The sequence below is a fragment of the Brachionichthys hirsutus genome, chromosome 22, assembly GCF_040956055.1.
Source record: "Brachionichthys hirsutus isolate HB-005 chromosome 22, CSIRO-AGI_Bhir_v1, whole genome shotgun sequence".
Classification (NCBI taxonomy): Eukaryota; Metazoa; Chordata; class Actinopteri; order Lophiiformes; family Brachionichthyidae; genus Brachionichthys; species Brachionichthys hirsutus.
Genome location: NC_090918.1, coordinates 6,866,362 through 6,894,100, shown reverse-complemented (window position 1 = coordinate 6,894,100; position 27,739 = coordinate 6,866,362). Strand labels below are relative to the sequence as shown.

The 27,739-nt window shown below is 48.4% G+C and overlaps 1 protein-coding gene across 1 annotated transcript in view; it reads right to left on the bottom strand.

The window, feature by feature from the left end:
• The window catches only part of wnk1b (WNK lysine deficient protein kinase 1b), a 41,035-nt gene continuing 13,296 nt past the window's right edge, over positions 1-27,739 (bottom strand). Inside the window, exons 2-37 of the mRNA XM_068754982.1 lie at positions 21,661-21,833; positions 20,757-20,977; positions 19,537-19,694; positions 18,423-18,511; positions 18,052-18,191; positions 17,766-17,845; positions 17,398-17,586; positions 17,192-17,261; positions 16,839-17,023; positions 15,305-15,604; positions 13,300-14,703; positions 11,311-11,400; positions 10,724-10,798; positions 9,388-9,612; positions 8,708-8,778; positions 8,456-8,612; positions 8,134-8,250; positions 7,937-8,047; positions 7,803-7,854; positions 7,487-7,624; positions 6,558-7,371; positions 6,144-6,463; positions 5,980-6,050; positions 5,543-5,599; positions 5,220-5,285; positions 5,052-5,085; positions 4,906-4,973; positions 4,233-4,792; positions 3,832-3,907; positions 3,621-3,750; positions 3,022-3,219; positions 2,702-2,794; positions 2,051-2,092; positions 1,007-1,179; positions 849-905; positions 1-750 (exon numbers count right to left, since the gene is read on the bottom strand). Of these exons, the coding sequence (XP_068611083.1) occupies positions 436-750; positions 849-905; positions 1,007-1,179; positions 2,051-2,092; positions 2,702-2,794; positions 3,022-3,219; positions 3,621-3,750; positions 3,832-3,907; positions 4,233-4,792; positions 4,906-4,973; positions 5,052-5,085; positions 5,220-5,285; positions 5,543-5,599; positions 5,980-6,050; positions 6,144-6,463; positions 6,558-7,371; positions 7,487-7,624; positions 7,803-7,854; positions 7,937-8,047; positions 8,134-8,250; positions 8,456-8,612; positions 8,708-8,778; positions 9,388-9,612; positions 10,724-10,798; positions 11,311-11,400; positions 13,300-14,703; positions 15,305-15,604; positions 16,839-17,023; positions 17,192-17,261; positions 17,398-17,586; positions 17,766-17,845; positions 18,052-18,191; positions 18,423-18,511; positions 19,537-19,694; positions 20,757-20,977; positions 21,661-21,833 (7,119 nt within the window). The 3' untranslated portion in view covers positions 1-435. The remainder of the gene's footprint in view (positions 751-848; positions 906-1,006; positions 1,180-2,050; positions 2,093-2,701; positions 2,795-3,021; positions 3,220-3,620; positions 3,751-3,831; positions 3,908-4,232; positions 4,793-4,905; positions 4,974-5,051; positions 5,086-5,219; positions 5,286-5,542; positions 5,600-5,979; positions 6,051-6,143; positions 6,464-6,557; positions 7,372-7,486; positions 7,625-7,802; positions 7,855-7,936; positions 8,048-8,133; positions 8,251-8,455; positions 8,613-8,707; positions 8,779-9,387; positions 9,613-10,723; positions 10,799-11,310; positions 11,401-13,299; positions 14,704-15,304; positions 15,605-16,838; positions 17,024-17,191; positions 17,262-17,397; positions 17,587-17,765; positions 17,846-18,051; positions 18,192-18,422; positions 18,512-19,536; positions 19,695-20,756; positions 20,978-21,660; positions 21,834-27,739) is intronic.

Below are 27,739 nucleotides of genomic sequence, written 5' to 3'. Positions count from 1 at the left end.
ACATGGAGGAGGAGGCGGAGCCGTAACAAAAACAGACGAGCCCTCCCCTTCCTGGGCTCCTCTACGCCGGCCGTCACACGTCTTCCGGGTCAGAACGCCACCGGGTGCCGGACGACACCGGAACGTCCGACTCCTGGTGGCGTGAGCCATGGAGAAAGCGTGGCGAGCCCCGCCCACCTTTAACGTAACGCATCACTTCCTGTCCAGCACCCTGTCAACACCTCTTTGGCCTTTAAACATTGCACACAAAAGTCCTTTCGTTGATCCTTGAGCATTTCGCCAACTGTCATTCCAAACTCTCCTCCCCCCCCTCCCCCCCTCCCCCCCCCAGCCCTACGTGGTCCTCAAGTTGGGCCCCCCTGGGTTGCTGACTGACTTTTGCAGAGCACTGGCCGAATGGAAAGTCGGGAGCGTCGTCTGGCTCGGAATCTGGCCCTACGTAGCCGGGTGGGGGCCCGGGGGCTGGGGGGTGCCGACCAGTCGAGGGCCTGGCGGCGCGGGGGCCCGCTGCGGGGTCGACAGGCCGTGAGCCGGGCCGGACCACTGTGCGCTGTAGCCAGCCGTGGGGGTGTAGTTGATGAACTGGGGGGCTTGAGGTGGCGGTGGGGGGGTGGAGGCGGGGGGGTGGCACGGGGAGCCCTTGCGGGCGGCCGGAGAGGTAGCGGTGGTGGGGGCTGAACCCCCAATGCTGCTGGAGCACAGCTGGCTGGGGGCAGAGTACTTCCTGCCCAGACCGGCTGACTGGACGACCTGCGGGGGGAAGATCAAATCCCACCATTTATTGATTATTCGATCGATCGGCAGCCGGGCTCCTCGTTACTTTATTTCACATTAGGCGTGACCCTAACCTCGTAGCTGTGTCCTAGCCCAGGGGTCGGCTGCGGCGCTTTGGCGCTCCTCTTCCCCTGCAAGGGGTTTAAAACATTTCCTTAATTCCTCCAAACGTTCTATCGGTGCCGAGCTTCTCCCCTCCGTCTGTCTGGCACTCAAAGCGGGAGAAAATCACCTGCGACAGGTTCATGGCGTCTCTGGCCCAGTTGTCCACCAGCTTATGGAGGTCGTCCGTGAACGTTCCCTTCCTCTGGTGGGGGGCGGACGTGTTGGAGGGCAGAGACTGGGAATCCCCCTGGCTCTGGCCCAATCCGCCCGAGCCGCTGACGGCGTTGGTGCTGTTCGTCCCTGCGGAGGTGGGCGGAGACCGGAGGAGAGGAAAGGATGTCAAGCTCGTCTTCAGGCGGGAGGACGATGGACTGATGTTACCGGAATGAATGAAAATGCATTCGCAGCCTTGACCATCAGAAAAAGGGCCGTCGGGGGCGGGTTTAGAGTCGATCAACACGGCCATGGAGGGTGAAATATGACACCAATATTTACAATTAATCCACAGAATTAAAATTTTATTTTATTTTCAATCTAGGCTCTCTTATTAAAAGTCGTTTGACTTCAAGTTCGGGCTGAACCGAGCATCTTGTAGCGCAGTTGGTCTTGTTTCAGCGTTTGGCCTGTAGGTGGCAGTAGAGCTCTGCCGGTTATCTCTTTCTAAAGGGATCTCGCTGACATTATTACATCATTTCTAAATAAGATCCCAAAAGCCATAATGACAAAATTAACTTTGTTACGGAATTTATTTTTGCACAAATAATCTGAAAAGAAAACCAACAAAAAACATTCCAAATAAGATGGAGGAAAAGAAGAACGAAGGGACGCTGAGTCACTGACTGCAGCACCATGGGATTCTGGGTGATGTAGTCAAGACCAGGAGGCATGGCGAGGGAGGACAGGAAAGGGAGAAGCCAGAGAAGATGAGCGTGAGTGTGTGTGTGTGTGTTAGCAGCTCATAGGGGCATGCATTGTCAGATTAAATCTGGGATGGCAGCTCACTTACATCAAAAGTTAAACATTAAAACATTTCGGTTGATTAAAGTGAGCTGAAATAACTGAAGCTGATCTCGAATCTGCCAGCGAGGGCAAACTTTTTATCCAAAAGGTGAAGCAGGGGCGAGCGAGGGTGTGAACGGATGGAGGATAGAACAAAAAGAGAGATAGTTACTACAGAGCTGGTTGCAGGGGCAGACTTTTTTCACCATCTTCCCTGTGAGGCCGGAAGACAGCGATTGGAGGATTGGGAGAGAGTCAGAGTTAAACCCCGCCCACAACACCCAGCAACCAAACACAATGCATCAGAGTGTGATTATTCCCCCTCGAGGTCGTCAATAATAAACGCTTTGGGGTCGAGTTGCCCGCGAGCACCTTCACCGTCCGGCGTGTCAGTTCTGTCAGGATATGATGTCACAGCGCGCCCATATTTAGACGCGTCTGAGTAAACGAAGCTTTGTTTCTGTCGAGGTGAGGATGGGGAGGGCAAGCGTCACCTCGTCTTAGGTTGTTTAGGTGTTCAAGCGTGCGTTACCATGGCGATCTTGCCCAACCCAAAGCGAGAAGAAGCCGCTTCCTCAGCTGGGCGGCCAGATTGTTATCCGATTTACTGCTGACAAAGTTGACACTAATGCCTGAAACGTTTTTGAGGTTCTGGTTTTGTACAGGATACTGGCGAGATCAGAAGCAGGGACTTAAAGTATCCAATAGGAAGACAGGACAACCATGACTTTACGGATATAAACATATAGAATTCAACTAGATGAATAAAACAAAAGTCAGGACGGCGGCGAGGAGAAGAGCAAAGAAATAAAGCGTTACACACAAAGAGCCAAGCAGGGCGTACTCAGAAAGCGAGTCCTCCTGCCGCCAGGCTTGAAGGCCAAACGCTCCGAACCCCAGCTGAACTTTACACAGCCTGGAGAGAGGGACGGGGAGGAAGAGGAGCAGAGGGATGAAGAGAGAGAAAGTGAAGACAGAAAGGGCGTTGATGAGTGAAGGAAAGAGACAAAAGGTGAAGGAAGAATGTAACAGTTAGGCAACGCGCTGAAACAGAGGGGCGTCTCGCTGTGAGGGAGCGAAGGCAAGCCGCATGCATCGGGCCTCCATCTGGTGGACGGATGTGGGATTCAGTCGGATGCCTACCTGGGGTCGGAGCACACAGGCCGGGAACCGACAGCGTGCCCTCGCTGGTGTAGGTCGAACACAAATTGCTGCTGGAGGGACAGGGCTTGAGCGGCTGGAGCCGAGTGCTGCTGCACGAATCGGCTGATCCTCCGGGGGCCAACAGAGCCAGCTGGCTGGGGTACACGGCGGGGGCGCTCTGGGTGGATAAAGTGCTGCCTGGAGATAGCACGAGGCGTGGGCAGGAGAAGACAACCGGACACACGGACACACACACAGACAGACAGACAGGGAAAGCAGTCAGAAATGCTGCAGCTTGGAGCCTGTTACGTAACCAGGCAGAAGAACACACACACACACACACACACACTCACACACACGCGTGTGCACACAGACGCGTAAACACAGAGACAATGCAGTTACATTTAACAGAACAGCTTTGAGGGGGCGTAACAACATGCTAACAATGCTAACTGCAAGTTAGCTTAGCATTGAACATTTGCTAATTAGCATTAAACAGCGTGGATCCGAGTATGATGGGATTATCGTAATCTGAGCACATAAAGCAATTAGCATTAGCATGTGAAGCATGATCGCAGGTCTTCATTATGAACGGGTACCTTGCTGCAACGGACTCTTGCTGCCGTGCGAGGAACTAGTTCTTGACGACTTGGAGGATTTGCTTTTTGTAGGCCGTCGCCTCCTCCCAGTCAAGGTGATAACCGGAGGGAGTACAGTGGTGGGAGGAGCCTGTGTAAAACCAGGAAGAGGGTGATTTGTCTGCTCTGCGATGCGCTTAGTGTGATGTCTGCATCAGACCGAGGCGATTACCTTTCCCAGCTTGGTAAACAGACGGTCGATTTCCTCCTTCTGGCGGGAGTGGAGGGCCTGAATCTCACGCATGTGCCTGGTGGGAAAGAAAAATAAACTGAGAAACGGGCAAAAGAAAGTGATCGTGATTATAAAGGAAGCAACGGCAGAGGAGGGAGGCGTTGTTTCTTGTTTTTAAGGGCGCCTCCCTTTTCATGAGTGCGAGAGAATGAAGAAAGGGAAGAAAGAGTTCTTGACCTTGTTTTTTTTAAGACAGCGAGAGTGGCGAAAGAGGAACAGATAACAGCCTACTATTTTGGGGAACTTAAACAGAGAAGAAAGACAAGACAGAACAAAACTGTCGATAGGGGAACCGAACCCTATTTTCCCCCCCTCAAGAGTTTTGAGAAGAGTCAACTTGCTTTTCTCTCAGGCGGCCAATTTCCCGTTTGAAGTCCTCATCCTCGAACTCGGAGTCGTTGTCGCTGCTGATGTAGGAGTTGTTGAAGGAGTTGTTCAGACTCGGCAGTGAGGCTTTGTGAGCGGGGTCTGGACTCAAAGACCCCCTGTCAGTTTGTCCGTTTGCAGCCCGGGTCAAAGGGGGAGGGGCCTGCCCGGACTCGACGTTCCCCTCCGTGGCTCGACTGACTGAGAATCTCCCGACTCGGGCCTCGGGGTTGCTGGTAACCTGGAAGCGTCCGATGGTGGTGGAGGGCTTAGGAGACGGGCAGGGGGAGGTAAAGGGAGAAGGGTGACGGGATCCTCCTAGAGGCCTTCGTGGGACTCCGTCCACAACATCTCCCTTTTCTCCAACTTGTGCTCTAAGGGGAGACGAGGAGTCTTTGTGCAGTGTATTCTCCGGGCTAGAGAGGCTGGAGGAGGAGGAAGAGGAGGAGGAGGAGGTAGAGGATGAGGAGGTGGTAGATGAAGACTCTGTGCGGGGTGCATTTTTGAGACGAGGCTCCTCGGTGGCCAATGAAACCTGCAGATTAATGGAGAGAGAAAATAAATATTCCATTACCGTTCTATTTTCCTGTTTCATATATAGATTAATAGATCAGGGAGCAAATCAATCATGCGTGATGCAAATCTTACCTGGAACCGCCCCAGTTTGATGCCACGACCGTGAGGGGACACCGATTCTTCGTCCAGAGAGAAGGGAACTAAAAACATTTGTGAATAATTTTAGACCCACAAGATTCAGTCATCAGATTATCAGATTAACAGATTAATATGCATACTCGGTCCGGCTGGAGGTAAACCGCTGTGAGAAGCCTGCGGCAGAGAGAGAGAGGAAGAAAACCCAACAGGGTCTTTGAGTGGTCTCAAATTAGAGCGATGTATATCGAGCAAAAAAAAGTGTGTGTGTGTGTGTGTGTGTGTGTGTTTACCTGGGTGCTTGTGGAGACGGAAACAGTTTCTGGACTCAGTGCTCTCCTCAGCTGAGCATCCAGGTCCTCCAGAGGCTGCTGGGACTACAGAAAGGCCAGATGCACACACAAATATAAGCAACAAACACACACACAATGCAAGCCTGATCCACAAGCACACGTGTGCCGACATCTAGCACGCAAAATCTAATCATTTTCCAAGATGCTGTTTTAACGTTGGAAAATTTGCCAATGACAAAAAACTTTTTTTTCTTGCGGGGCACAGATTAATACTGCGATAATGATTTCAAGTTGTTGAGCCTGACCTCATCGCATTGCATTAGAAATTTGAAATTAAACACCTGTATTAGACAAGGTCCAGGGAAAGCTGGCAGGAGCTCTGTAGAAGGAGAACTGGCCTATTCCCAAAGATGGAGAGGTGAAAGTGGGAGAAACAGAAGAGCAAAGACGAGTACAGGAGGTTATTGGAAGAGTGGCGACTGAGAATGTTGCAAGGAAGTATCAACATGCCAGACGAGTTGTGAGGGAAGAGGAAACATCGTGGGACATTTTCCCTCTGAAGGTGAAACACTCGGAATGTTTCACCTTTAAAAGGTCATCCAGCTGGAGAGAATTCTGCCCAAAGCAAACACTCGTGTGTTTAGCTGAACGCAGAATTTATCCTCCTTGCTACACTCAAACGTGATCCAGATTAGATTCACTTCGACCCTGAACCCCCCCCCCATGTGTGAAACCGGTCCCAGTTCAGCTCAGTCCACAGCTAATCCGGATCACTCACCGGTACCCTGGATAAGGGCGTTTTGGATGGAGTGGTCTGGCCAAAGGATGAAGCAGGGATGACAGTAGAACCTGAAAGTAGGCAAGCAACAATATTGAAACGAAACTCTCCCGGGCAGCAGCACATATTCAGAAATCCATTGATCAATACGCCGATCTACCCACCAATCTGCCCGGGGGTGGAGACCGGCGTTTCGGCGCACTGAATCGGAGCAGGCGACCCCAGCGCTAAGCTCGATGGAGGCTGAGGGGCATTGGCTGGCTGGATGGAGGAAGGTGTGGGGGCGGGTGTGGTGGAGGTAGAACAGGGGACGACTGGGGATGAGGTACACGCCCCAGAAGCCCCAGGTGCAGGTTCAGTAGCCGCGGCGTCCCCCTGCGTGGGGGGCACCCCTCCCCCGAGGTCCATGAAGAGAGACCGAAGCTTCTTTTCCAGGGCTTGGATATCATCTGGTTTGCCTTGGGACTCGGTGGTCGCCTCGCACCTGAGATTATCAACAGATAAATTAGCCCCCCCCAAGCTCTAAGAAATAAGTGAAGAATCAAAATATAATCATCTTCGACCCCCCCCACCCTCACCTTGCATCGCATTCACCACAGTGTACATGTGGCTGTCCGGGCATCGCTGGCGTTTGTGGCTGGGAGTGAACCGAAGTTGGTTGGACTGAAGGGGCAATTGTGGTCACCGGCTGGAGTCCCAGGGGGGAGAAGGGGGAGGAGGCGGGAGGAGGAGGAGTGGGGTGCGGCACTGCCGAGGGAGCGAGCTGGGGGCCGGGGACGGCAGTCGTGGGGATGACGGTGGAGGAAGGAGGAGAGACCGAACGATGATTGGAGGAGACTTCACTAGCAGGACGAATGGAGGAAGGAGGGGAGGACATGAGGGGGGCGGTGTGGGCAGGGGGAGGGGGGGACGCTGAAGCAGCAAGGACAGCAGGACCCGTTTGAGGCGGATTTTGTGCTTGCCCCTGGACCTGCACCTGTCCCTTGGGGTGAGACGCAGCTTGTGGAGGTACCTGCGGCTGGAGCACCACAGCAGGAGGAGGGGGGGGGGAGGAACAAGGAGTGTTGAGATGGACGCCAGGCACAGAGGATGGGGTGATGATGGAGGGAGAGGAAGGAAGAGAAGACTCCGCGAGCTGTTCTTTTGCCTGGTTTAAATTAGTAGGGAGGGGCCCGGCCAGGAGCTCCACAGTGGGAGCTAACGTGCTAGCCTGGGAGGGTACACAAGCTGCTGCAGGCTGCAGAGAGGGACGGGTGGACGGGATGGAAGCCGGGGCGGTGCTGGGACCGGCATCAAACGGATTCTGTTTGAGCTGAGAGAAGGCCTGTTGTAAACTGGTTGCTCCGGCCGATTGGGACAAGCCCAAATTTAGGTTTGGAGACGGCGCTGGAGCTGAAGCAGGAGGAACTGGAAGAGAGAAATAACCCCAACCCTTAATCATGGATTTTTTATATATCCTTAGATAACCTTTATAAAGGTCCCACAGAGACACAGACGTGATCCAGACCTGTTTCGAGAGGAGCCGCAGAAGCAGGAGGAGAGGTGGGAAATGCTAGCTCCTTCAGCCTGGCCTCGGGTACGGGGCTGACGATGAACCTCCGACCCGCCGAGTGGACCACTTGTGCTGTTGCGCTGGGATGGATGTCTGGCACGAGATTCCAATCAATGCACGACATTGTTAATACCATTAATACTATTCTGTACTAGAGGCCATTTAAAAAATACAAATATGGGAAATCTCTAATCCGTAGATGTTTAAAACCGGCTCGTCTATGTCGTCCTGTCGGTACCTCTTATTAGCATTTTCTTTTTTGTGTTTTTACCTGGCATGGGGATAGATATAGCAGGAATCTTCTGCACCAGGTCGCCCGTCATCTGTAGATCGAAGCGAGTGATGAATCAAATAAACCACAAACGCAATAAGAGCGTAGAGAGAAGAATAAAACATTTTATTTACCTGGCTGCTCGAGTCTCTCTCCAGACCTTTCTCGTCAGCATTTTCTATCACTTCTCTAACCTGCTCGATGAACGACTCCCTCTCGCTCTCCAAGATGAACTCGCTCTGGACCTGGAAGCACGCGGAGGCGTCAGACTGGCTTTGGTTCTGGATGTGAAGCGCACGGCAGCGAGACAAACACACGACAGCGTGGGTACCATGATCTGGGCTATCTCCTCAGGGTTGTCTCCGTCCAGGTCAAACCTGAAGGTCACCATCTTCCTGTTGTGAGTCTCCAGCTGACACTCGGCTACCCTGTCCCCTCGGTTGGAGATCTGCAAAAAGAAAAACACAACAAGTAAGGACACAAAACCTCAACAGATTATTCTTGATTAGATTTTTCCCCTTTCCTTCTATTGCAACTCATAACTGCTTGAGCCAAAAAAGCCCTCAGGATGGGGGGGGGGGGGGGGCTACGCCATACAAGAGGAATTATTGTTTAATTATAACCAGATGTTGGATTTAAAGTCCTGCCATTACATTGAGAACATTGAGTTTGGCCTTGGAGAACTTCTCTTGACGCGATCGGCTTCGCACAGAACGTCTCTGATGTCGCTTGGTGGAGCGACCTTCATGGCGACCTCCTCCTCCTCCTCCCTCGTTGCCGTCGCTCAGACCTGACATCTCGGAGTGGCCGCTGAGTTCAAGAAGAGAAATGTAATAAGGAAATAAGGGGTACAGAGCGCATGATGGCGATGAGATCAAAAGGTTTTGTGCATGCATATTCATTACCTCTCTATAGATGAGAGAACGTGAGGCGGTTGCAACTGGGATTGGGGAAGTTCTGACAGCTGAGAGACGGACTGAAAGACACATGAAATGTTACACTCAAAACACAATCAGTGCGAATGCTACTGATTGATCCACTACCAAACAACCAGAGGAAAATATAGTAGAAAAGCAAGAAGTATGAGCCAAGTGACCCCAGGAGGAGAAACTGAACATGGAGTAGAAGGAGCAAAGCAAAACCTCCATTCAGAGGATGCTCAGTAACACATGCAGGCCTGCCGTATAAAAGCTCGGGGGACGACGGCTTGAAAACAAAATGCTCCGAGACTCGTAAAGCCGGGACCAAATCATGCATCTGCGGATCCACAGATTACATTTGACATTTATCTTGCAGTTGTTCCAGATGTTCTTCAAATGTCTCGCCGAGATCATACAATCATTGATACTCATTTATGTTTTTTTAAAGAGCTCCACATAAACTAAGCCACAAAAAGTGATAACTTGAAACATTGAGCTGCTTGTTCTGCGTAAATAAACTGTAAAACAGCATTTATCTGTTCTTCATCAGGAAGCTACTTCCATATAAACGGATCTTACTGCAGGGTTAGTACGATATTGGGCGTCATGCAAACCATTGATGATGGGGGTGGGGCATCCACTCGGTGGGTTTGACTAACCAATACCTGGGGAGGGGCTTCCATGGCCGTGTCAGGTGGGGCGGCGACTACACTGATGATTGGCACCACGGTAACCAACGGCTGAGGAACAGGAGGAAGAAGAGGAGGAGGAGGGGAAACAATAGTAGGCACCGCACCAACAGGGCGTGGCAGAGGAGAGGGAGGGGGCGCCACAGCCACCGGCGGCGTGGGCAGAATCGCCACGGAAATGTCGGACGGGGTTACACTGGGCTGAGAAGAGGAGAAAGGGCCCGGAAAGAGGAAGAGGCAGAACGGAAAAAAAGATAAGGCAGGAGGGGAAAAAAAGTGAGGGAAGGTAAAACGCAAACATCGCAGGGTGAACGAGGAAGTAGGTAAAGCCGGGGGAGTGACCGGGTCCCGCAGATTTATAGCCAATCATCAATCAGGAACAGCGAGCTTACTCTACATTATGTTTATGTCATCCGGCGACAGGAAGCTTATCGATGCTCATTATTGCTCCTATAAATCTTTTACGGTGGTAAAATGTGCTCATTGATTTGCCGCGCATCCTTTAAATGACTAATGACTAATAGATGTTGTTAGAGTGAACTAAAAGGAACGACAGGAAGCAAAAATGCACGTAAGCAAACACGTACGCATCGGGATAGACGCGTGCAGCCACCGCATGTGGTGGACATCGACATGCGCCGCCATGTTTAATGGTACCTGAGCCAGAGCCAGCTGAGCAGCTTGGTACAGGAAGAAAAGATGCTCTATACTGGGAGAGGGACTGAGGTCACAAAGCTAAAAACACAAACGAGTACATTCACACAGAAAAACAAACAAACCCAGAGACGAGCCGAGGCAGCATGCAAATAATGACACAGAATGCGTTAAAAAAAAAAACAGGATGAAATGTCAACATGCATTTAAAAAAACACTGACGTGCACTAAGAAATGCAAGGACTTGATTGGCTACTGGCAACACGATGTACACAGCAGCCGAGCACAAGACTTATTAGCTCATTAAAGCCCAACGGGTACAAATATAATCACATCTAAAGAGCTACTGACACGACCTCTGAGCGAAGTCGTCCCGCTCGACATGATCCAAGGCATGAATGCATTTACTATGGAAGCGTAACCCATTCAAGCGGTTTAAATTTTAGCGCACCTGTGCAAATGTTCCATTATATTTAGAAACAGGTAGGTGCGTGCATGTCAATAAAAACACTTCAGAATCCTTCATTAATCCCAGAGAGAAATTATATCAACAGCATCTGCCTCCACAGATGAACTCGGATTAAATTCTGCATCTCGTGCACATTAGAAATGTGTTTATGAAGTACTGCGTCCTGTGTTGTGTTTCAATACGCGGTACCTGTGCAGAAGCCTGAGGCAGCGATGTGTGAATGGGGCTCTGAACTGATGGAACACTCTGATTGGATGAAACAACCTAGGCAGAGAGAGTCACAGAAATGATGCAAGGCAGAGAGAGAGAGAGAGAGAGACAAAAATGAAAACATTAGAATGTACCCTTTTAGGTTCTGTTTATAACAAAGTCATATCCCTTTTATGAGAAACCACGTTTGATCAAATAACATTTTATCTGATTAAATTCACTTATATTATACCCTCTATTTTTAATTTCCTGAGACCAATTCATTGCTTTGTACATTCAAAAAAAAAATGTTCCTGACAAAACAAACATTGAATTTCACGCTCAATCAAATCCTTTCAGGGCTGCAATTAGTGGTTTGAGCTGCAGTCCTTTCTAAAGTAATCGCTATGGGGTTACCGCGGGCAACGTGCCAGCCTGTGGGAGTGTTAGAGAGAAGCAAGGCATGAATTATTACAGAATGCTCCATGTTTGTATTTTATTTTTAAAGGTGGAGTTGGAGATCTAAAGAAATTAGAGTAGTTTAAGTACATAAAAAAGATCTTTCTTTGCTGCTACAGTAGTTTTACCTGCTGGGGTGTCCCAGTGGGAGCCGGCTGCGCGGTGGCGGGGACCAGAGGGGATCCCGGACATGGCTGGGGGGCGGGGGCCTGAACCTGCTGCTGCTGCTGAGACACAGATGTAGAGAAAGAAAGACAGAAAAATGGACAGAAGGGAAGAGGCAATGTTGCGGGATGGAGGACAAAGGCAAGAAATCGAGAGATTAGCAGCGAGGAGAGAAGAAGAAGAAATAATCAGAGCGTGTTTTTAGCATCCAGAAAACATCAATGAGCGCAAACACAAGGTAGAACGACGTCGCTAGCGATAAGTCTACATTGTCTTCTTGTGTACGCACGCACACACGCACACACACACGCACACACGGACTATACAACAACAGATATATGCACACCAATAACGACAGTGTACATATACACAGCTTGTCAAGAGGTACAGTACAGGTGAAGTACTGGGGTTAGAGTTAAGTCCAGGGAGGGGGGGGGGGGTCTTAGCATGCAGGTCAGACCCTAATCATTAGTGATAATGAGCAATGCACAGTAGAAGCTGGATCACCGGCTTAAACCTACACCTGAACAACGCCCAACTGTGTCAGCGTTTACACTATTGCATCAGGACGATGTCACAATAAGACTCAGCGTGCACGTTTACTTGTGCACGTGTGACGGCAGGACTTTCACGCTCAAATATACCACTAGTCACACAGCCCGCCCTCACAAACGGTGATGGCGGCCTAAACAAGCGCGTCGCAGAGACAGGCCCACCTTCTGTCGTCGTCACAGCAAACACAATGAAACCACACAGGACAGCTATCCGCTAATCAAAACGCAACGGAGGGGAAGAGGAAGTAAAGGTAAATGACATGAAAGAAAAACCGAGGGAATGATAGAAAGAAACAAAGGAAAGTTTGTGAGAAACTCAAAAATACAAAGGTGACCAGCATTCTAAGGGTTTAGCACAGCGCAGACTCATTTCCTGTTCGGGCAGGAAATGCTAACACGATATGCTATTAAACCGAAGCGTGAAGCCGCCAACACGAAACATGATCGATACACAAAAGGGGTGTTTCTATTCACGGTTACATTGCTCGTTTTGTTTAAGCCTCCGAGTTGTTGTTGTATGAATCTGCGTGTTTGTGCGTACAAATCAGCAAAGCCTTTACAGCGTCATCAAAATTCAATGCGGTGGTTTGATTTCTGACTCTACTCGAAACGATGAGCGCCATTAAAAAGGCAGCAGACGCCAACATTGGGACGCGACTGAACGGACTTTGGATTTGTACAAAGTAGAAACGTGAGTATACCGTACATGAAGTATACCGCTACAAACACGCATTACTCATATACTAGTGTATATGACCATACACACAAAATATTACTTACTGGATATTGACAAAAAAGCAAATAAAATGACAAAAACAGAAAAAAAAGGAGGCGTAGACTACTTGCTTATAAGCTCGCACGCCAGAGTGAGTCTCAGAGATCACCCGGTAAAATGACGACGCCTCAATGCAGCTCCTTACACTGGAAGCTTCTGGTTTTGGTCGTGCCCACACGGCACTATTCATTCTATCAGCATCGCTGCATTAAGAACTTGATCAGTATCTCTCTCCAGATTCTTCTATGAGGAGTCGGACACATTGTGAATCGACCCGTGAGACTCACTCTGCCGTGCTGGTTAAGATCACAACCAAATGCTACATGACGAAGAGCATCAGCTGGGACTCCTGGGTGGACCGGGCGGGGGGGAGGGGGGGCAACAACAGAACATGTATAACAGCCTCTGGGTCAAATTACTAATGGAAGCTGCTTTTATTAGAAGGACTCTGTTTATTGTGTGACATTCTGAGTCAATGAGGTTCCACAATTGAATGACATAAAGTGGAAGTTGTGATGCGTCTACGGCTTGTAGAGAATCTTTGCAAAAAAGCAACTTGTGTATTTTCAACTAGTAATTGACCCAGAGGTTTAGGGATGTTTTTCAAGCTCTGAACTCAGTACCAGAACGGGGTTAGCGGCCTGCGCGGCCAGCAATGACTCGCGGTAAGTCGTATCAGGTTGAGCTGGTACCACTACGCCATGCCGGGCCCAGGCACTCTGCATCAGAGTCTCCAACTGAGTTGATGAGGCGCCCCCATGCGGGTGCTCGGAGGATGGGGTGGGAGGCAGAAAGCTCCGCATGGAGGGTGGGTGTCCCTGGGGATCGAGGTGAAAGACTCCGGAGGACGACTGTGGGATGGATTGAGCAGCGGAAGAATCGAATGAGTGGAGGAGAGGTGGGGGAGGCGGTGACTGGAACTCCCCGGCGTCAGAGGAGGCCAAAGAGTCACCGGAGGGATCCGGGCTTCTGTCTTTTATGTCTAAACCTGCGTGGTGAAGAAGAAGACTTCCTGGAGGCAAGGGCAGCTCCGGGCTGACGTAAGCGCTCAGCTCTTCCGTCACTGGCTGCAGACGGCTATACGTTCCTGAACCACCCGACCCGGATCCAGCGTTCTCCTCCAACGGAAGGTCCATGGAGCTCCTTCGGGATCGGAACAGTCTGGAAGCCAGGAGGCTCGGGTCCCCGGCAGCCGCGGCGGCAGCGGCAGCTAAATGGAACTCAAACACGCTTCCAGTTGATGGCGGGGCATCAGACATCACTGGCGGTGCAGACATAGAGAAGGCAGAGGAGGAAGCTTGCGGTGATGGAGGGTAGCATGCGTCAGACGGAGGAATAGAACCACCGGGGGGCGCACTCATGGGCGGTATGGGTGAAGGGATTGGGCTGTGTGCGCTCATTCTCTGCATGATGTGAGGGTGCAAAAACCCCGGCTGGTGAGCAGGAACCGGGTCAAACCCCAAACCAGCAGCTGCTGCTTGCCTCTGCTGATGAAAGCTCAAGTGGCCAAGATGGTGTGCAGTCATTGGGTAACCTCCATATGCCATCGCTTCATAATGGTCCAGTAAGGCGGCTTGATTCAGACTTAATCTCCTCACTAGCTCCTCGTGCCCGACTCTCACGTCCTTGTAGCCGTACATGCTCAGGTCAGACTGTCCCGGGAGATGCAGCGCCTCCCCAACACCAAGTCTTTGAGCAGTTGCTGCAAAACTCGGATTCATCATGAAGAGAGAAGGGGCTTCGACGCCCTCCATTCCAGAAAAGGGATGCAGGCTGCTCCCATAGTGAGGGTAGGCAGGCTGGAAGTGTCGGGCGGGCGCCTCGAGGATGGACGTGCTCTTGCGCCTCTGCGTGTTGTAGGCCTTCGGCGGCCCAGTGGGGGGAGGCGAGAAAGAAATGGGTCGTTCCGGGATGGGAGGGAACAACATAGTAGTGGGGTCAGGGAAAGTTGAGAGGGGGATGCTCCCTCCTCCTCCTCCTCCTCCTCCTCCTCCTCCTCCACTGTAGGGATGCGGCATTGAATGCTGCTGCGACAATGAGATACAACGGATTTAAGGATGAGAGAAAAACACACAGAAAATGCCCACAAGAATTGAAGAAAAATAGTTAAAGACAATCGAATCAAGACAATACCAAGAGAATAAAGGGGCATATATTCGCTCTCCACACTAGAAACAAGATAACAGGGTTAAATACGTCAGAATACACCTAAAAGCTGAAGGAAGGAATGATGAGAGGAAGTCAACAGGTAACGTAAGGATGCAAAGAAGCAGCAGGCTGACAAGACAAAACAGCTGGGAGATGGTGAGCGGGCAAGAAAGAGACGCACCGGGGTCGTAGACAGAGAGAAGAGAGGCCAGACGCAGGCTGGAAGCTCACTAATATCCCGAGTCATCTGTGCACTTAGTGAAACTGCCCAAGAGCAACAAACAGATACGGCCAATCTGTATTTCATCTGGATGCATGTTTAACAGAGGGAGGGGGGGGGAAGCGTTAAAGCGAGGTGAAGAGGATCAAAAAGAAAATTACGTTTGAAAGAAAGCTGATGTGCAAATATAGATAAATAGAGAAAGCCTCTCCCCGACTGATTCTCACCACCACTGTGGGCCAATAATACTGTGAACCTACAGGGGTGGAGAACAGGGCAGGTAGGCTGGCCCTCCGGTGCCCCGCCCTGGACACGGAGGAGGCAGGGTGACGGGGTAGGACTGTCTCCAGAGCCTTAGAGAGGCGCCCAGCGAACGTTTCCCTCGCCGCTGCCGCCGCCGCGAGAGACATGCAGGGGGTGGCGTAGGAGGATAGGTCTGGAGGAGGGGTGGAAGGCTGCTCCGGAGGAACAACCATGGGTGGAGGAGCATGGAAAAAGGAGGAGGAGGAGGGGGGGACGCTAACAGACATGCTACGATTTTGACGACGATGCAACGCAGGCTGCAGCCCAGGGAACGGTGATGGAAGAAGATGGGACAGACATAAAAAAAAAAAGAAATTACAAACACAAAAATACAACGGAAGTGAAATGCAATAAAATGTGAAGAAAGATGTGGTGAAGAATTTAAAAAATATGTACAACTTAATTTAAAATTTAAATTATGAAAATAATCTAAAAATAAACTCATCTTCAAAATTGATTATGGAAACAGCAGGAACTATGCAGATAATTTCAAACTAAAATGCATTTTTTTTTACATGTTCTTGATAAAACGCACAACAAAACAAATAGCACAAGAACACAAATTAAATCAACAGGAAAGTCAAATGAAACAATGAATATAGAAAAAAAAGAAGCCAAATAAAATTAAATAAAAGGATATAATATAAAATAACAATGTTCTAGAATGTGACATAAACATGAAGAGTTTGTTTTTAAGGGACCTTTAATAAAAAAATAAGCTTACTGAGTAAGGTGATGTAATTTCAAAGACTGAGCTAAAAATGAGTAAAGTCAATCAAATATTCAATCAGCCTAAAACTGAAAGATAATTCCGCTCATCAACAAATGGACAATCAACCCAGAGGATGGACTTTGACACAGCTGCTGTCATATGGCTGCAAAAAGGTTGAGATTAAGATTCAAATAAAAAAAGCTCAGCAAACCTTCCCTGTGTGAGATCTGAATAAAAGGGGAGTAGAACCCATGACCAGTCAACAAGATGTACCATTCATCAGTAAGAGTGAAAGGACAAGCACATAAACACAAGCTGCATTTTTCTGATCATCAAGGAAACTACAAAATGAGTCTAATAGAATAAGTAAAGCATTTTTCCTCGACTTCTTTAGTGAAATCATTGCTTCTGCATGAAGAAAAGAAACAAAAGAAACTTGCTGAAAATTGTGAAAAACATAAAAAAAACCATTTATTTTTGTTGTAAGGCATGAACACAACACAAACATGAGATATGTTGCTTAAATGAAAGCGATAATCCAACTGATAAACCGATCGTCATCTGTTCAATTAAAGACAGACTTACATTTTTTTACTGAGAAATGAAATAGAGAAAATGAACTCAATAAAGCTCCGCCCACTCACAAACACTGCAAACTCATTCCTGTTCCCAAAAACACAGCACAGCGCTCACTTCAAGCTGACGGGTCACTTCCAGGAAGTGACCTCATCTCCGCGTGAAACGTGTGCATGCTTCATTAGGATGACATCATCACTCACCGCTGGCTGGACGTAGCCCTGGTGCTGGTGCGGCGCAGCAGAGGGGGCGGAGGGGTATGGGGTTTGGGGTTGAGCAAGGGGCTGGGTGGAGGGGGGGCAGCTGTACGACATGGTCAGCTGACCCAAGTGGGGGGAGTCGGCGGAGAAAAGGGAGGAGCCCTGGCCGCTGTCCAAACCCCCTTCAGCTGAGAGGGGGGGGGGGGATAGAAGGCGGGTCAACCTCACTGCTGGCGCTACTTATTTTAACACGTCGATACGGACACATTTATAAAAGTAAATTGAAACCTTATAGGGATGTAGGAGGAAATGTAAAAAGAGGAAACAGAGCTGGTGCAGAATGTAGTGCGTCTTACACGTGTGTGAGATGCCGGTCGGCTGATACTGAAGCTGCTGTTGTTCCACTTCCGTCTCCTCAGTCTCCGCCTGCAGAAAAAGGAAAGGTGCGCAGTCAGCATTTTATGGACAAAGGAAGCGTGTGAACTCTGACTGCCACATGGAGAAGCGAACACACCAATGAGCTTCTGGACACCACATCAGCTGTGCTAACTAGGATATCAACCTGCGTGTGAGGAGGCTTGAGCGCCTCCTGTTGTTGCTGCTGCTGCTGTTCAGTCTCCAGTTTTCTCTTCTCCTGTCCCTCTCGTACCAGCTGCCTCTGCTCTCTCTTCCTCCGGATCAGAGACACGCGGTCTTTAATTGCCTTGGCCATGGTCTTATGGTCGCCCTCGGCAACGTAGCCAGACTCAACCTGGGAAATAAGAAGGCGCCGCACAGATGAGCAAGCAGGCCTACAATTCCAGATCCTGTAGTTGATCGTTTCACACGCTGATCTATTTTCACGGCTTTTAACCGCATAGTTGTTTCTATACGACGTTCTTTTCCCTTGTGGTTACTAACGCTCGTGTAACCGCGTCACTTCCTACAGACCATTTCCTGGGCCACATCTTCGGGGACATCTTTGTTCAGGTCAAAGGAAAACTCGATGGCTTCGTTGTCTTTGTATTTGCCTGTGAATCGAGACAAAAACGACAAGTCAAGCGGCTGCCTCGCTGCGATTTTGGGAAATAAGAAATTAAATACATGTACACAATGCACCAATTGTATTCACCAGATTGACTGCTTAATCAGTGACAAATATGGCTATTTTACAATCGTTAAAGGGGACAGGCGCTTTTCTCAACATAAAAAAGATATTAATTTGATTAAAATATGCCTTTGAGCTTCTTCACGTCTTCTATCCTGAGCCAGAGTTTGATGGCGATCATTTCCCCGTCGTCCTCTTCTGCCAGTTCAACCCTGACCCCCGTGTCCTCTTGGAAGAAGGCATGGTTCAGCAGGATCTTTATAGCATACCTAGATCAACAAGAACAAAAAAATGAGATGTGCAAAACAAGATTTGCCTTCCAGTGATTCATATCGGAAATATCACTACTCTCAACCAGATAGAGAGATTCGGACATCGGGGTAGAGGGGAAAGATTAGCTTGAACGTTTCTAAAGCAGCAGAAAAAAGATTTAAAAAGAGGATCGGGCAGAGGTAGAGAATGTAGGACTTTTATTTTATGATGACGGGTTCGAGTCTCACCTCTCATCCTTGTTCGTTTGGATGCAACCCTCGATAATCTCCTTCACCTCAGGAATGGCTACCTTGTCAAAGCTGCCGGGCTTCACTCCCTGAACGCACGGAGGGAAGAGCAGAGAAGGACGAGGAAGAGTTTAAATGCATGCAAATATTCCAAATAGGCAGGTACTACATTAGGCTGAAATATGAACCACACTGACACTAAGTAAGTCAATGAAACTTAAATTTCTACTGAGTAATCCAAACATGAGGCGAGCGAGCCATAACGGTGTTTCAGGGGTTTTTGCATGAGTGATGGGAGGGAAAGAAAAGACAAGAGACAGTGGGCCAGACAGGCGTATGGATCGAAATGTAGTGTCTGAATCTACTCCGAGGATGAATCTACTTAAATTAGATGACGGCCAAAGACAGACGGAGGTCGTCTTCCTGGCTCTCGTGGTGGTTTCCAGAGGCAGGCCAGGGATAAAGATCCCTTTCATTAGATTTTGCCTGTCAGTATTAAATCAATGTGATGGGATGGACAGATGTGCAGATGAGTGATTGTTGAGGGACTATAGGAGGCAGATTTCTGCTAAATGCCTCTAGTCCATTAACCATCACTCTGTGTGTGTGGGGGGGGCTTCAAATAACATTGCATCTATTGTCATTTCTCTGTTTTTCCAGCCAACTCCTCTTGAAATTTGAGCAAACGTTGGACCAGTTGCAAAAGATTAAACTGATTCGGGGGGGGGGGTGTTCCAGCTATTCTTTATGTCCAGTGATTAAATGTTCCACTAGAATTTGCGAAGCTTCGGGGTTAGAATGATTCAGCAGTGACGTTCTTTGAGGTGGTATGGTATTTGTCTGTGATTGCTCCCCCAGTGGTGAGGAGCATGCAGCCAGCCAACATGTTCTCACAGTTGGACTCGTTGCCTTTTTGTCACTTGTGCAAGAAAGAACGAGCGAGGGACGGAGAATTAGGGAGAGAGAGAGACTAATCAGTGCAAAAACACAGTCATATGACTGGATCTCCTGCAGCTCATGCTAAACTTATTAACACAATAAACATGTGCAGCAGGAGAGAGTGGATGGAGGAGGATGGAGACACATTTCAGCTCAATGGTTTCTGGTGACTTACACTCGTAACCCGCCTGTAGATCTGTGCAGCGTTTTGACATTCAGAGTAAGGGTACTCCGAGGTCGCCATCTCCAGCATGCACATCCCAAAAGCATACACATCTACGGATTCATCATACTTCTCCTCATACATCTCTGGAGCCATGAACTCTGGGGTTCCTGATGGGGGGGAGAGAGAGAAATACAATGACTTATTAGATCTCTGTCAAAACCGAAAGAAAAATTCCCAATTCAGCCTAAACCAAATGGCTTATCACCCCTTCGACTGCTCACCGACTTCTAATACAGAGAACGTCAACCCCCCCCCACCCCCCCGTTTTCCTGCCTGGGCCCACGCGCTTGCCACACACCACCAACTATGTGAAACTGGATCGTTCTCCCCGGAGAAAGTATTTACTGGTTCGTCCCTTTTAGAGTCCTGGAGCTAAGGCTATGAGACAGACTGGGAAGCTAACGGAGGAAGCTAACGGAGGAAGCTAACGGAGGAAGCTAACTGAGCGAGAAAACAGGCTGCAAGACAGACGTCGTCTTGTGCTGCAGCTCAAACTTGATGCTTGGACGCATTAGCAAAGCGGTTTGGCATGTTTTTAATTACGAGCAATACAATTGTAATAAATACACTTGCACAGATGTCCAAATTTACGATAGTGGTAAATAAGCGTATTGCAATTTGAAGAGAAAAGAAAGAAAGAAAAAAAGCACACTGTAGTACCGCAATGACGTGCTGCACATTACTTTACGTACATTTAAATTCCGTCAATGCTACTTGGGCATATCTCAGTCTTTAACAGCTAATCGCATTTCATGAGGTTTAAATATAACTGCCTTATTTAATGTCACAAATGTTTATGGAGCGTAGACGAGCTAAAGCGCCAAAGAATGCCTGACACAAAGCTCTAACTTATAAATGATGCTTCCCGATGCCACATAACGGCCTTGCATGCACACATGTGTGGGTTCTGCAAGCGTCTGAATACTTGAGGTCTGCCTAACAGCTGCAGGACTTACGAAGCAGATATTTCTCTCCTCTGGTGAGAGGACATGCACGTAAACCCAAATACCTGCGGTCAGTCCCACCAACTAGACTCCTGAACGGCAGCCAAAATATTGTGTGGAGCACATTGCACACCAACTTGTGCATATTAGGTGTAATACATGCCGAGTGCATGTGTGTGCGTGTGTGTGAACCGCTCCAGCATAATAACCCGTGCGTCTACCTACCGATGACACTCTTGGCGAAGGAGGCCCTCTTCAGCGTGGCCAAACCCAAGTCTCCTATCTTCACCGAGCCCGTGGGCCCCGTGATGAAGATGTTGTCACATTTCAGGTCCCTGTGGATGATGGGCGGGGCTCTGGTGTGCAGGAAGTGGAGGCCCTTGAGGATCTGCCTGCACCACGACCGCAGGACCTTGATCTTCATCACCTTGAACCGCTTCAGGTAGCTGCAGCGCGAGGAGGTCACAGAGGAAGGCGAGGCGTACATGAATACACAAATGACATGCATATCAGCATCATTTTATTCCTGCTGACGCATTTATTTAGATTACAAAACAGAGGACTGTTTTTTTTACCAAATATAGTACATTTTTTAAGCAAATAAAATGTCACAATTATCCTACTTGTTGCTCCGGCTGTAGATTAATTATTGGTCAAAGGACTACATTCACTGCTTCGCGTGACACGTGCCGGACGAACGCAGGACGGTTAGCATCGCAGCTTTTTCGGTTTTCCAGCGGAGGGTGCTACCGTCCCGGATAGCGTCATCCTCTAGTCACAGGTGGTTTATAGATTCCCTCTGTGCCAGCTTCTGCCTCTTCAGCTCAGATTTGACCTCACTCTGCCTAAAACGGTGAACCAGTCTGATAAGCCGTGCACCGCTTTCAGTGTCTGCCCCCCCCCCCCCCCCCCCCTTGCATCATTTGTTCTCTCCCTCTGTGTGTCCCTCCATCAGGAATGAGAGGAATCTGCAGCAGAATCAGCAGCTGGCAGGTGGACCAATCTCCCACGATGCATTGCGCGAGGGGGGCACAGCGTCCTTTTATTGTGCCGGGGGGCTCAACAATCACATTTGCGTTCACTGACATGCAGAAAGCGCGTCACACATATTTCTATTCCGTGCACTCACGTTTTCAGCGTCCCCGATGTCATGAGCTCGGTGACCAAAACGATGCATTTCTTCCCTTTGCACGGTCCTTCCCAGGAATCGTAGAAGCGAACGATGTTAGGATGCTGCAGACCCTTCAGCATCCCGGCCTCCTCTTTGAAGCGCTGCCGCTCCGATTTGGACAGCTTGCGATCCTGAACAGGGGGCAGAAGATGAAAAGCCGTCATTCACATATATATATATATATATATTTCTAAGAGTACCGGTAAGTATTGGTCTGAAATCGACAACAAAAGAGAAAACCTCCAAAGTCAAACATGTTTAATTCATTGAAGGACTGTGGCGAGCTCGTATGCATCTATGGTTTCAGAACCCGAAACATATCTGTGACATCAAACACTGATGCACAGCATCCAAATGTGCTGCTGGAAGACAACCAAAGAAGGAAAACGAGGCTATGTTACATTAAAATGAGACGCTAGACCGTAGATTCGTTTAATCTCAACTCAGAAGACACAGAAATCCATTAGAGTGTTCGGCCGTCTTCATTTTATCAGCGCGGATGACTTGATTTACAAACTTATAAACTTGCTTTGACTTAACGCAGGAGGTGAAATTGTGCAAGAATTAATATTTGGGCGGTCTCTGAGGCGACCCGCTCATCTGGCGTAACCCGGAGGGGGGGGGGGGGGGGCTGACCTGCACATCATATGATATAGATGAGTCTATATCATATGATGTGCAGCCTCACACACACACGAAGTCTGAAAGCTTCAGTGTGTCCCTGAGCGCATTAGCGTGTGCAGCATACTGCTCTGTGTGTGTGTGTGTGTGTGTGTGTGTGTATATGTGTGTGTGCGTGTGCGTGTGTGTGTGTGTGTGTGTGCGTGTGCACGGTTGCAGCTTATCCTTTCATCGTGCAGAAACCATTACTCTGATGACGGCCCATTAGCACATGTGCTTACCAAAGCCTCACCCCATCATCTCAATCTCTCCAACCGTAATCACGTGCCCCCCCCCCCCCAAACTGTGGTCACATGACTAGCTGCGGGCCACCTGACTGACGGGAAGCCCACATTCCGTTTCCCGGCAGCACTTAGAAAAGACCCTGACCACCCATATCACTGTTAAACACGCCCCCCTCAGGACACCAGAACGCTACTTCTTTCTCTTCCCCTCTTTTTTGCTTTTCCTCTCCCTCTTGCTGATGTTGTATGTGAGTGTGTGTGTGTGTGTGTGCGTGTTACGTTATTAATGCTTCCCTCTTCGTTCTGTTGTGTAAAAGGGAATGCAGCCTTCATAACATACAGTAGAGGCTTTGTAAGACAGCGAGCTTGTACTTAAAATAAATCTACACAATCAACTGCTGCGAGGATGCAAGGATGCAGTCTCGTTCTTTTTTAGGGGGGGGGGGGTGTCTATTTTATCTATAGTGTTCAGTCTTCCTTTTGAGGGTGGTTGTTTTCCTTCTCATTGCCCCATCTTTTCTGCACCGAGCTTCAAAACATCATGAGACTCGAGTATGTTCGACTCAAAACACCCTCCCTCCCTCGATCCAAGCACACACACACACACACACACACACACACACACACACACAGACACACACACACACACACACACACACACACACACACACACACACAGACACAGACACAGACACAGACACAGACACTTGAAGGAAGCTGCCTATACAGCCCAAAGCGAGTGACACCTTTAAGCAAGTCTGTCCTATTACTACTCAAACAGTCACCCGAGGGTGCATGCGCGCGCGCGCACACACGCACACACACACACACACACACACACACAAAGCCTGTATACAGAAAACCAGGCAGGCAGAAACAGAACCAGCAGTGTTAAAGCATTATGCAGCTTCCTGTAGAGAAGCTGAAAGTTGACACCATCTGATCAGCTCGCCCAGTGCGAGCTCGGTGATCGTTTGGTCCGGTCTGCTGGTGAGGGAGCAGCACACACAGGACCAGGTGGATGATGGTGCCAGCAAGGAATGCAAATATATATAAACATATATAACAGGCCTGTCACAGTCATCACTCTCGTGTCTGTTTTATGCATAGATGTGCAACTGAACACCCAAATGGAAAAAAGGCGTATTTTGAGATGATCTGGTCTAAAACTAGATGAAAGAAAGAAAGAAAGAAAGAAAGAAAGAAAGAAAAAAGAAAGAGCCAGCGAGAGAGCGAAGCAGCAAAACTAAAGTTTGTCTCCATGCAAAACAAGAGCACGAGGTGGAGAATCACAGCTCGACTCATCATGAGGTCATTTCTGGAAAACTAAATCAAGCTGAATTTTTCAGCTCTGCAGAATGTGTTGTGGAACACAAAACAAAAAGGCTTGGTGGGTGCCATTAGGGTGTTGTAAAACAGTCTCTCCCGGACCCCCCCCCCCCCCCCATGCTGGAAACCCTCTCCTGCAAAGAACCACAAAACCCCTTGCAGGGCGAATTTATACATGTTTTACTTGAACACTCAAACCAAAACCTGCCCAAAGCTTCACCACAGCTTGTTCTGGTTAACCGGTGTATGAGATGAAGAAGAGAGAGTGGGGAACGGCCGGGAGCATCTGTTATGGATAAGAACGACTGAAACGAGGATGAATCAGTTCCCGTCAGAGTCGGAGGGGGATTGATCTCCTTTCAATCGATTGAGCTCACACCCTCCATTCTCCTTCTTTGCTTATCTTTTTCTTTTTTCTAACAGCCTCCCCTCTTAGTGTCTCAGTCATCCAGCAGCCTCCTCCTCCTCCTCCTCCTCCTCCTCCTCCTCCTCCTCTTTAGGTGGTTTTTGGTTTCCCATCTCTCACCGCTCCATGCAGCGCAGTAACCAGGGCCATGTGTCCGTGTGGCGTAATCCGATATAAAATGCTGCTGAAATCTATTATTACATCATATAAACGGTGGTTTTCCTTATGGTTTTATCTACGGGATATGTATGAGATGTTATTTATCTTATCACTTTCTTATTAGCTGCACCGCAAACCACGTCAGGAGGGGGAAGGGCACAGAAATAGCCTTTTATGGTTTTCTCCCCCCCCCCCCCCCCCCATCTCCATGCCGACTCATACTGGAGAGGTACCTTCATTCTCCATTTATCCCAACAGCCATCTTGAATAATAAATCCATCTGGTATTAGTCATCAGGTAGGGTGTCTGTCATTTGTGTCTTTGTCTAAAGTACTAGAGGCACGACAAAAACATAATAATAAACTTTAGGTTCAATAATAACCTCACAGTTGTGCGCACGTGTGTTGTGCACTCAATCGTGTCAACAATAGGTGCTGTCTCAGCCTGTCACACACGCGCGCGCACACACACACACACACACTTAATTCTCTCCTTCATAATTCCTTTTATTTTTAATTGTCTGTTCATTGAAGCGATTGACTGATAGCATAGCAGGATGTGCTTTACAAATACACCCCCCCCCCCCCCCCCACACACACACACCAGAAAAAAAACATCAGTTAAACTTGAGCCAATCATCTTGATCCAAGGATAATGAGAGAAACGCCTGGTGTAAAGTTCTTCCTCTCTAATGTGTTAACCCTTTAGAGTGCAGCACATCGCACACACAAAGACACACATTGTTTGAGTTTAATCCTCGTGAAAATGATGACTAAATGAAGCTTCCGGGATTCACAGAGACAGAAAGGGGACGCTATTCTGTGAGAAAATATCTGGACCCTTAAACTTCAATTTCCAGCACGCAGCCGCTTATTCCGAGGATAATAATACGCCAATCCCATTCCCATAATTCCTTTTACTTTTAATCGTCTGTTCATTGAAGCGATTGGCTGATAGCATAGCAGGATGTGCTTTACAAATACCGGACTGAGCTGCACCAATCCGCTCCAAAATCCAAGCTGCTGCTAAACCTTTTATTATTAATTGTTGTTTTGATATAAATGACAAGGATCCAACAACAGACCCTTTTTAGTCACACTTACAAGAAGGAAAACAAGCTACGAACATTTAGTGTCCAAATGTTATATTGGTCAAATTACACAAGTTTGGATTGTGTGCATCAGCTCTATTTAAACCCATTATAGGAGGATTATATGGATTCATCTTATATAGAGAGCCTTAGCGGTCAGAAATCCACTTCCAAAGAAGCAGCATCGTTAATCTGGCTCACTGGGGTTTTTCCATACGTCTCATTTGACTGATTAGGTAGTAAAACGCTCTTTGAACTATCAAGATTAATATGAAACCCGAGGCATTGGTAATGTAACAGCCGTCATATATCGGCCGGCACGTTTGCCTTGAAGGGTTCTTTGAACCTTTAAGGAATTGACCTTCATTCCAGAAGAGGTCATTCAGCGCTCACGCAACTTGTGTCGCAAAGTTGTATGTGTCAGGTGTGAATGAAGCCAGCAGTTGTAGTTCTGTAGGCATTGGGCTTTCAGTGAGAGTAGGGGGGTTAGCGTACCCGGAGTACATCTATATGCACGTCTGTCTCGAACCCACAGAGTGTAATTGATGTCTTCAAGGTCAGGTCCTTGATATCTTATAGCGAGGTCCGGTGACTGATGATCTAACAAAGGAAAATACGGCCGTCCAGATAAGACTTGCATAATCTGTGAGGACTATCCCCTTACGTCCCTTTAAATCTAGGTCCCCTGCTATTAACGCCCAGGCTGAGCTTCAGCGCTCCTCAGGTTTCACCTAAAAAACATCACCAGCCATCGGCGCTCCATTTCCAGTCTACGAACGAACCAGAGGGATGAACTGGTTCAGATCAAGTCTCTCTGCCCTTCTCCTCCCCTCACCATGACCTATATTTCCTCTGGAGCTGGTTAGAGACGAGGGAACTGATTCTGCTCTGACAGGGTAACCAGAGACGTTCCACACACAGAACACACACACACGCGGGCTACTGATAGCGCTGTGTGCTAGAAATCAGACGTAAACGGCAAACAGGCCGCTGGAAGGTCTCTGGAAGGTCTCCAGAAAAATGCAGCGGCCAAATTGTCCGAGCCGTGTGTTTACGTCTCGTGAGTAACCAAGGCTCGGTTACAAGCAGGTTTTTGGGATTAATTTGTTCCAGATGAGCACCCATCCCCTGCCAAAGCACACACAGTTATAGGACATTAGCCTAGTTTTCTTACACTTTTGGTCTGGCTCAGACCCCTCACACACAACTAAAGAATGCTGAATATACACGTATATTATCTGTGTATCTGACAGATGCAAAGGAGCACACAAATGCATAGAAAGAAGCACGAGTAAATAGTTTATACAGATGTGAATAGATGAAAGAAAAAAAAGGAATTGGCGAGAGCAGAAGAGATGAAGGAAATGACGTTACGGGACGAGGAAATTAGCATGATTTGTCCTCCAAAGGGTCTTATGTCTGTCACTGCATATTTTAAGATAGATAAAGGAAGAATTTGCTGTTTGCAATGACAAAAATCAGACAAGAACATCTTCAATAGCCGCAAACAGCCAATAAACAAAGCTAGCATACAGCAGAGGTTGAATAATCGATGCTTCCGACCGTAGCCGCTGAAGCTAACTGTGCAAACTGCAGCAGGTTTATATGAGACAAAGGAGACGGAGGGACAAAAGAGAGGTTGGATTATGTGACAAAGACGTAATAACTGTGAGGACGCTGTGCACGCTCGCACACACACACACACACACACACACACACACACACGGTATAGGGTTACAGAGGTGCCTGTCTGTCTCAGTAATGCCTCTGAAATACAGAGATGTCAAGGTCACTAGATTGAGGAGAAACACAAAAAGTAATGATACTGAGAGATGGAAGCCACTGGTCCCAGTATAGATTACTGGAATGAGATTTTTATGGATTGTTTTTTTAACAGGAAAAGATTTGCTGGAGAGATCAGCATGTTCGCAGAGAGGATGAGGAGAAAGAATACGATGAAAGTAGCAGATCAAAAGATGTTAATGGGCGATCGGGGGGGGGGGGGAGCTGAACGCAGGAGTTAGGAGATGTTGAATGGAGGAGGTGGGACGGAAGAGGAGCAGATGAGCAGTCGACTGAGACAAAAGCAGGAGTTGTATAGCTTCATAATGAGTCTCTGTCTCAGGAAATAAAAGTGTAACGATGACG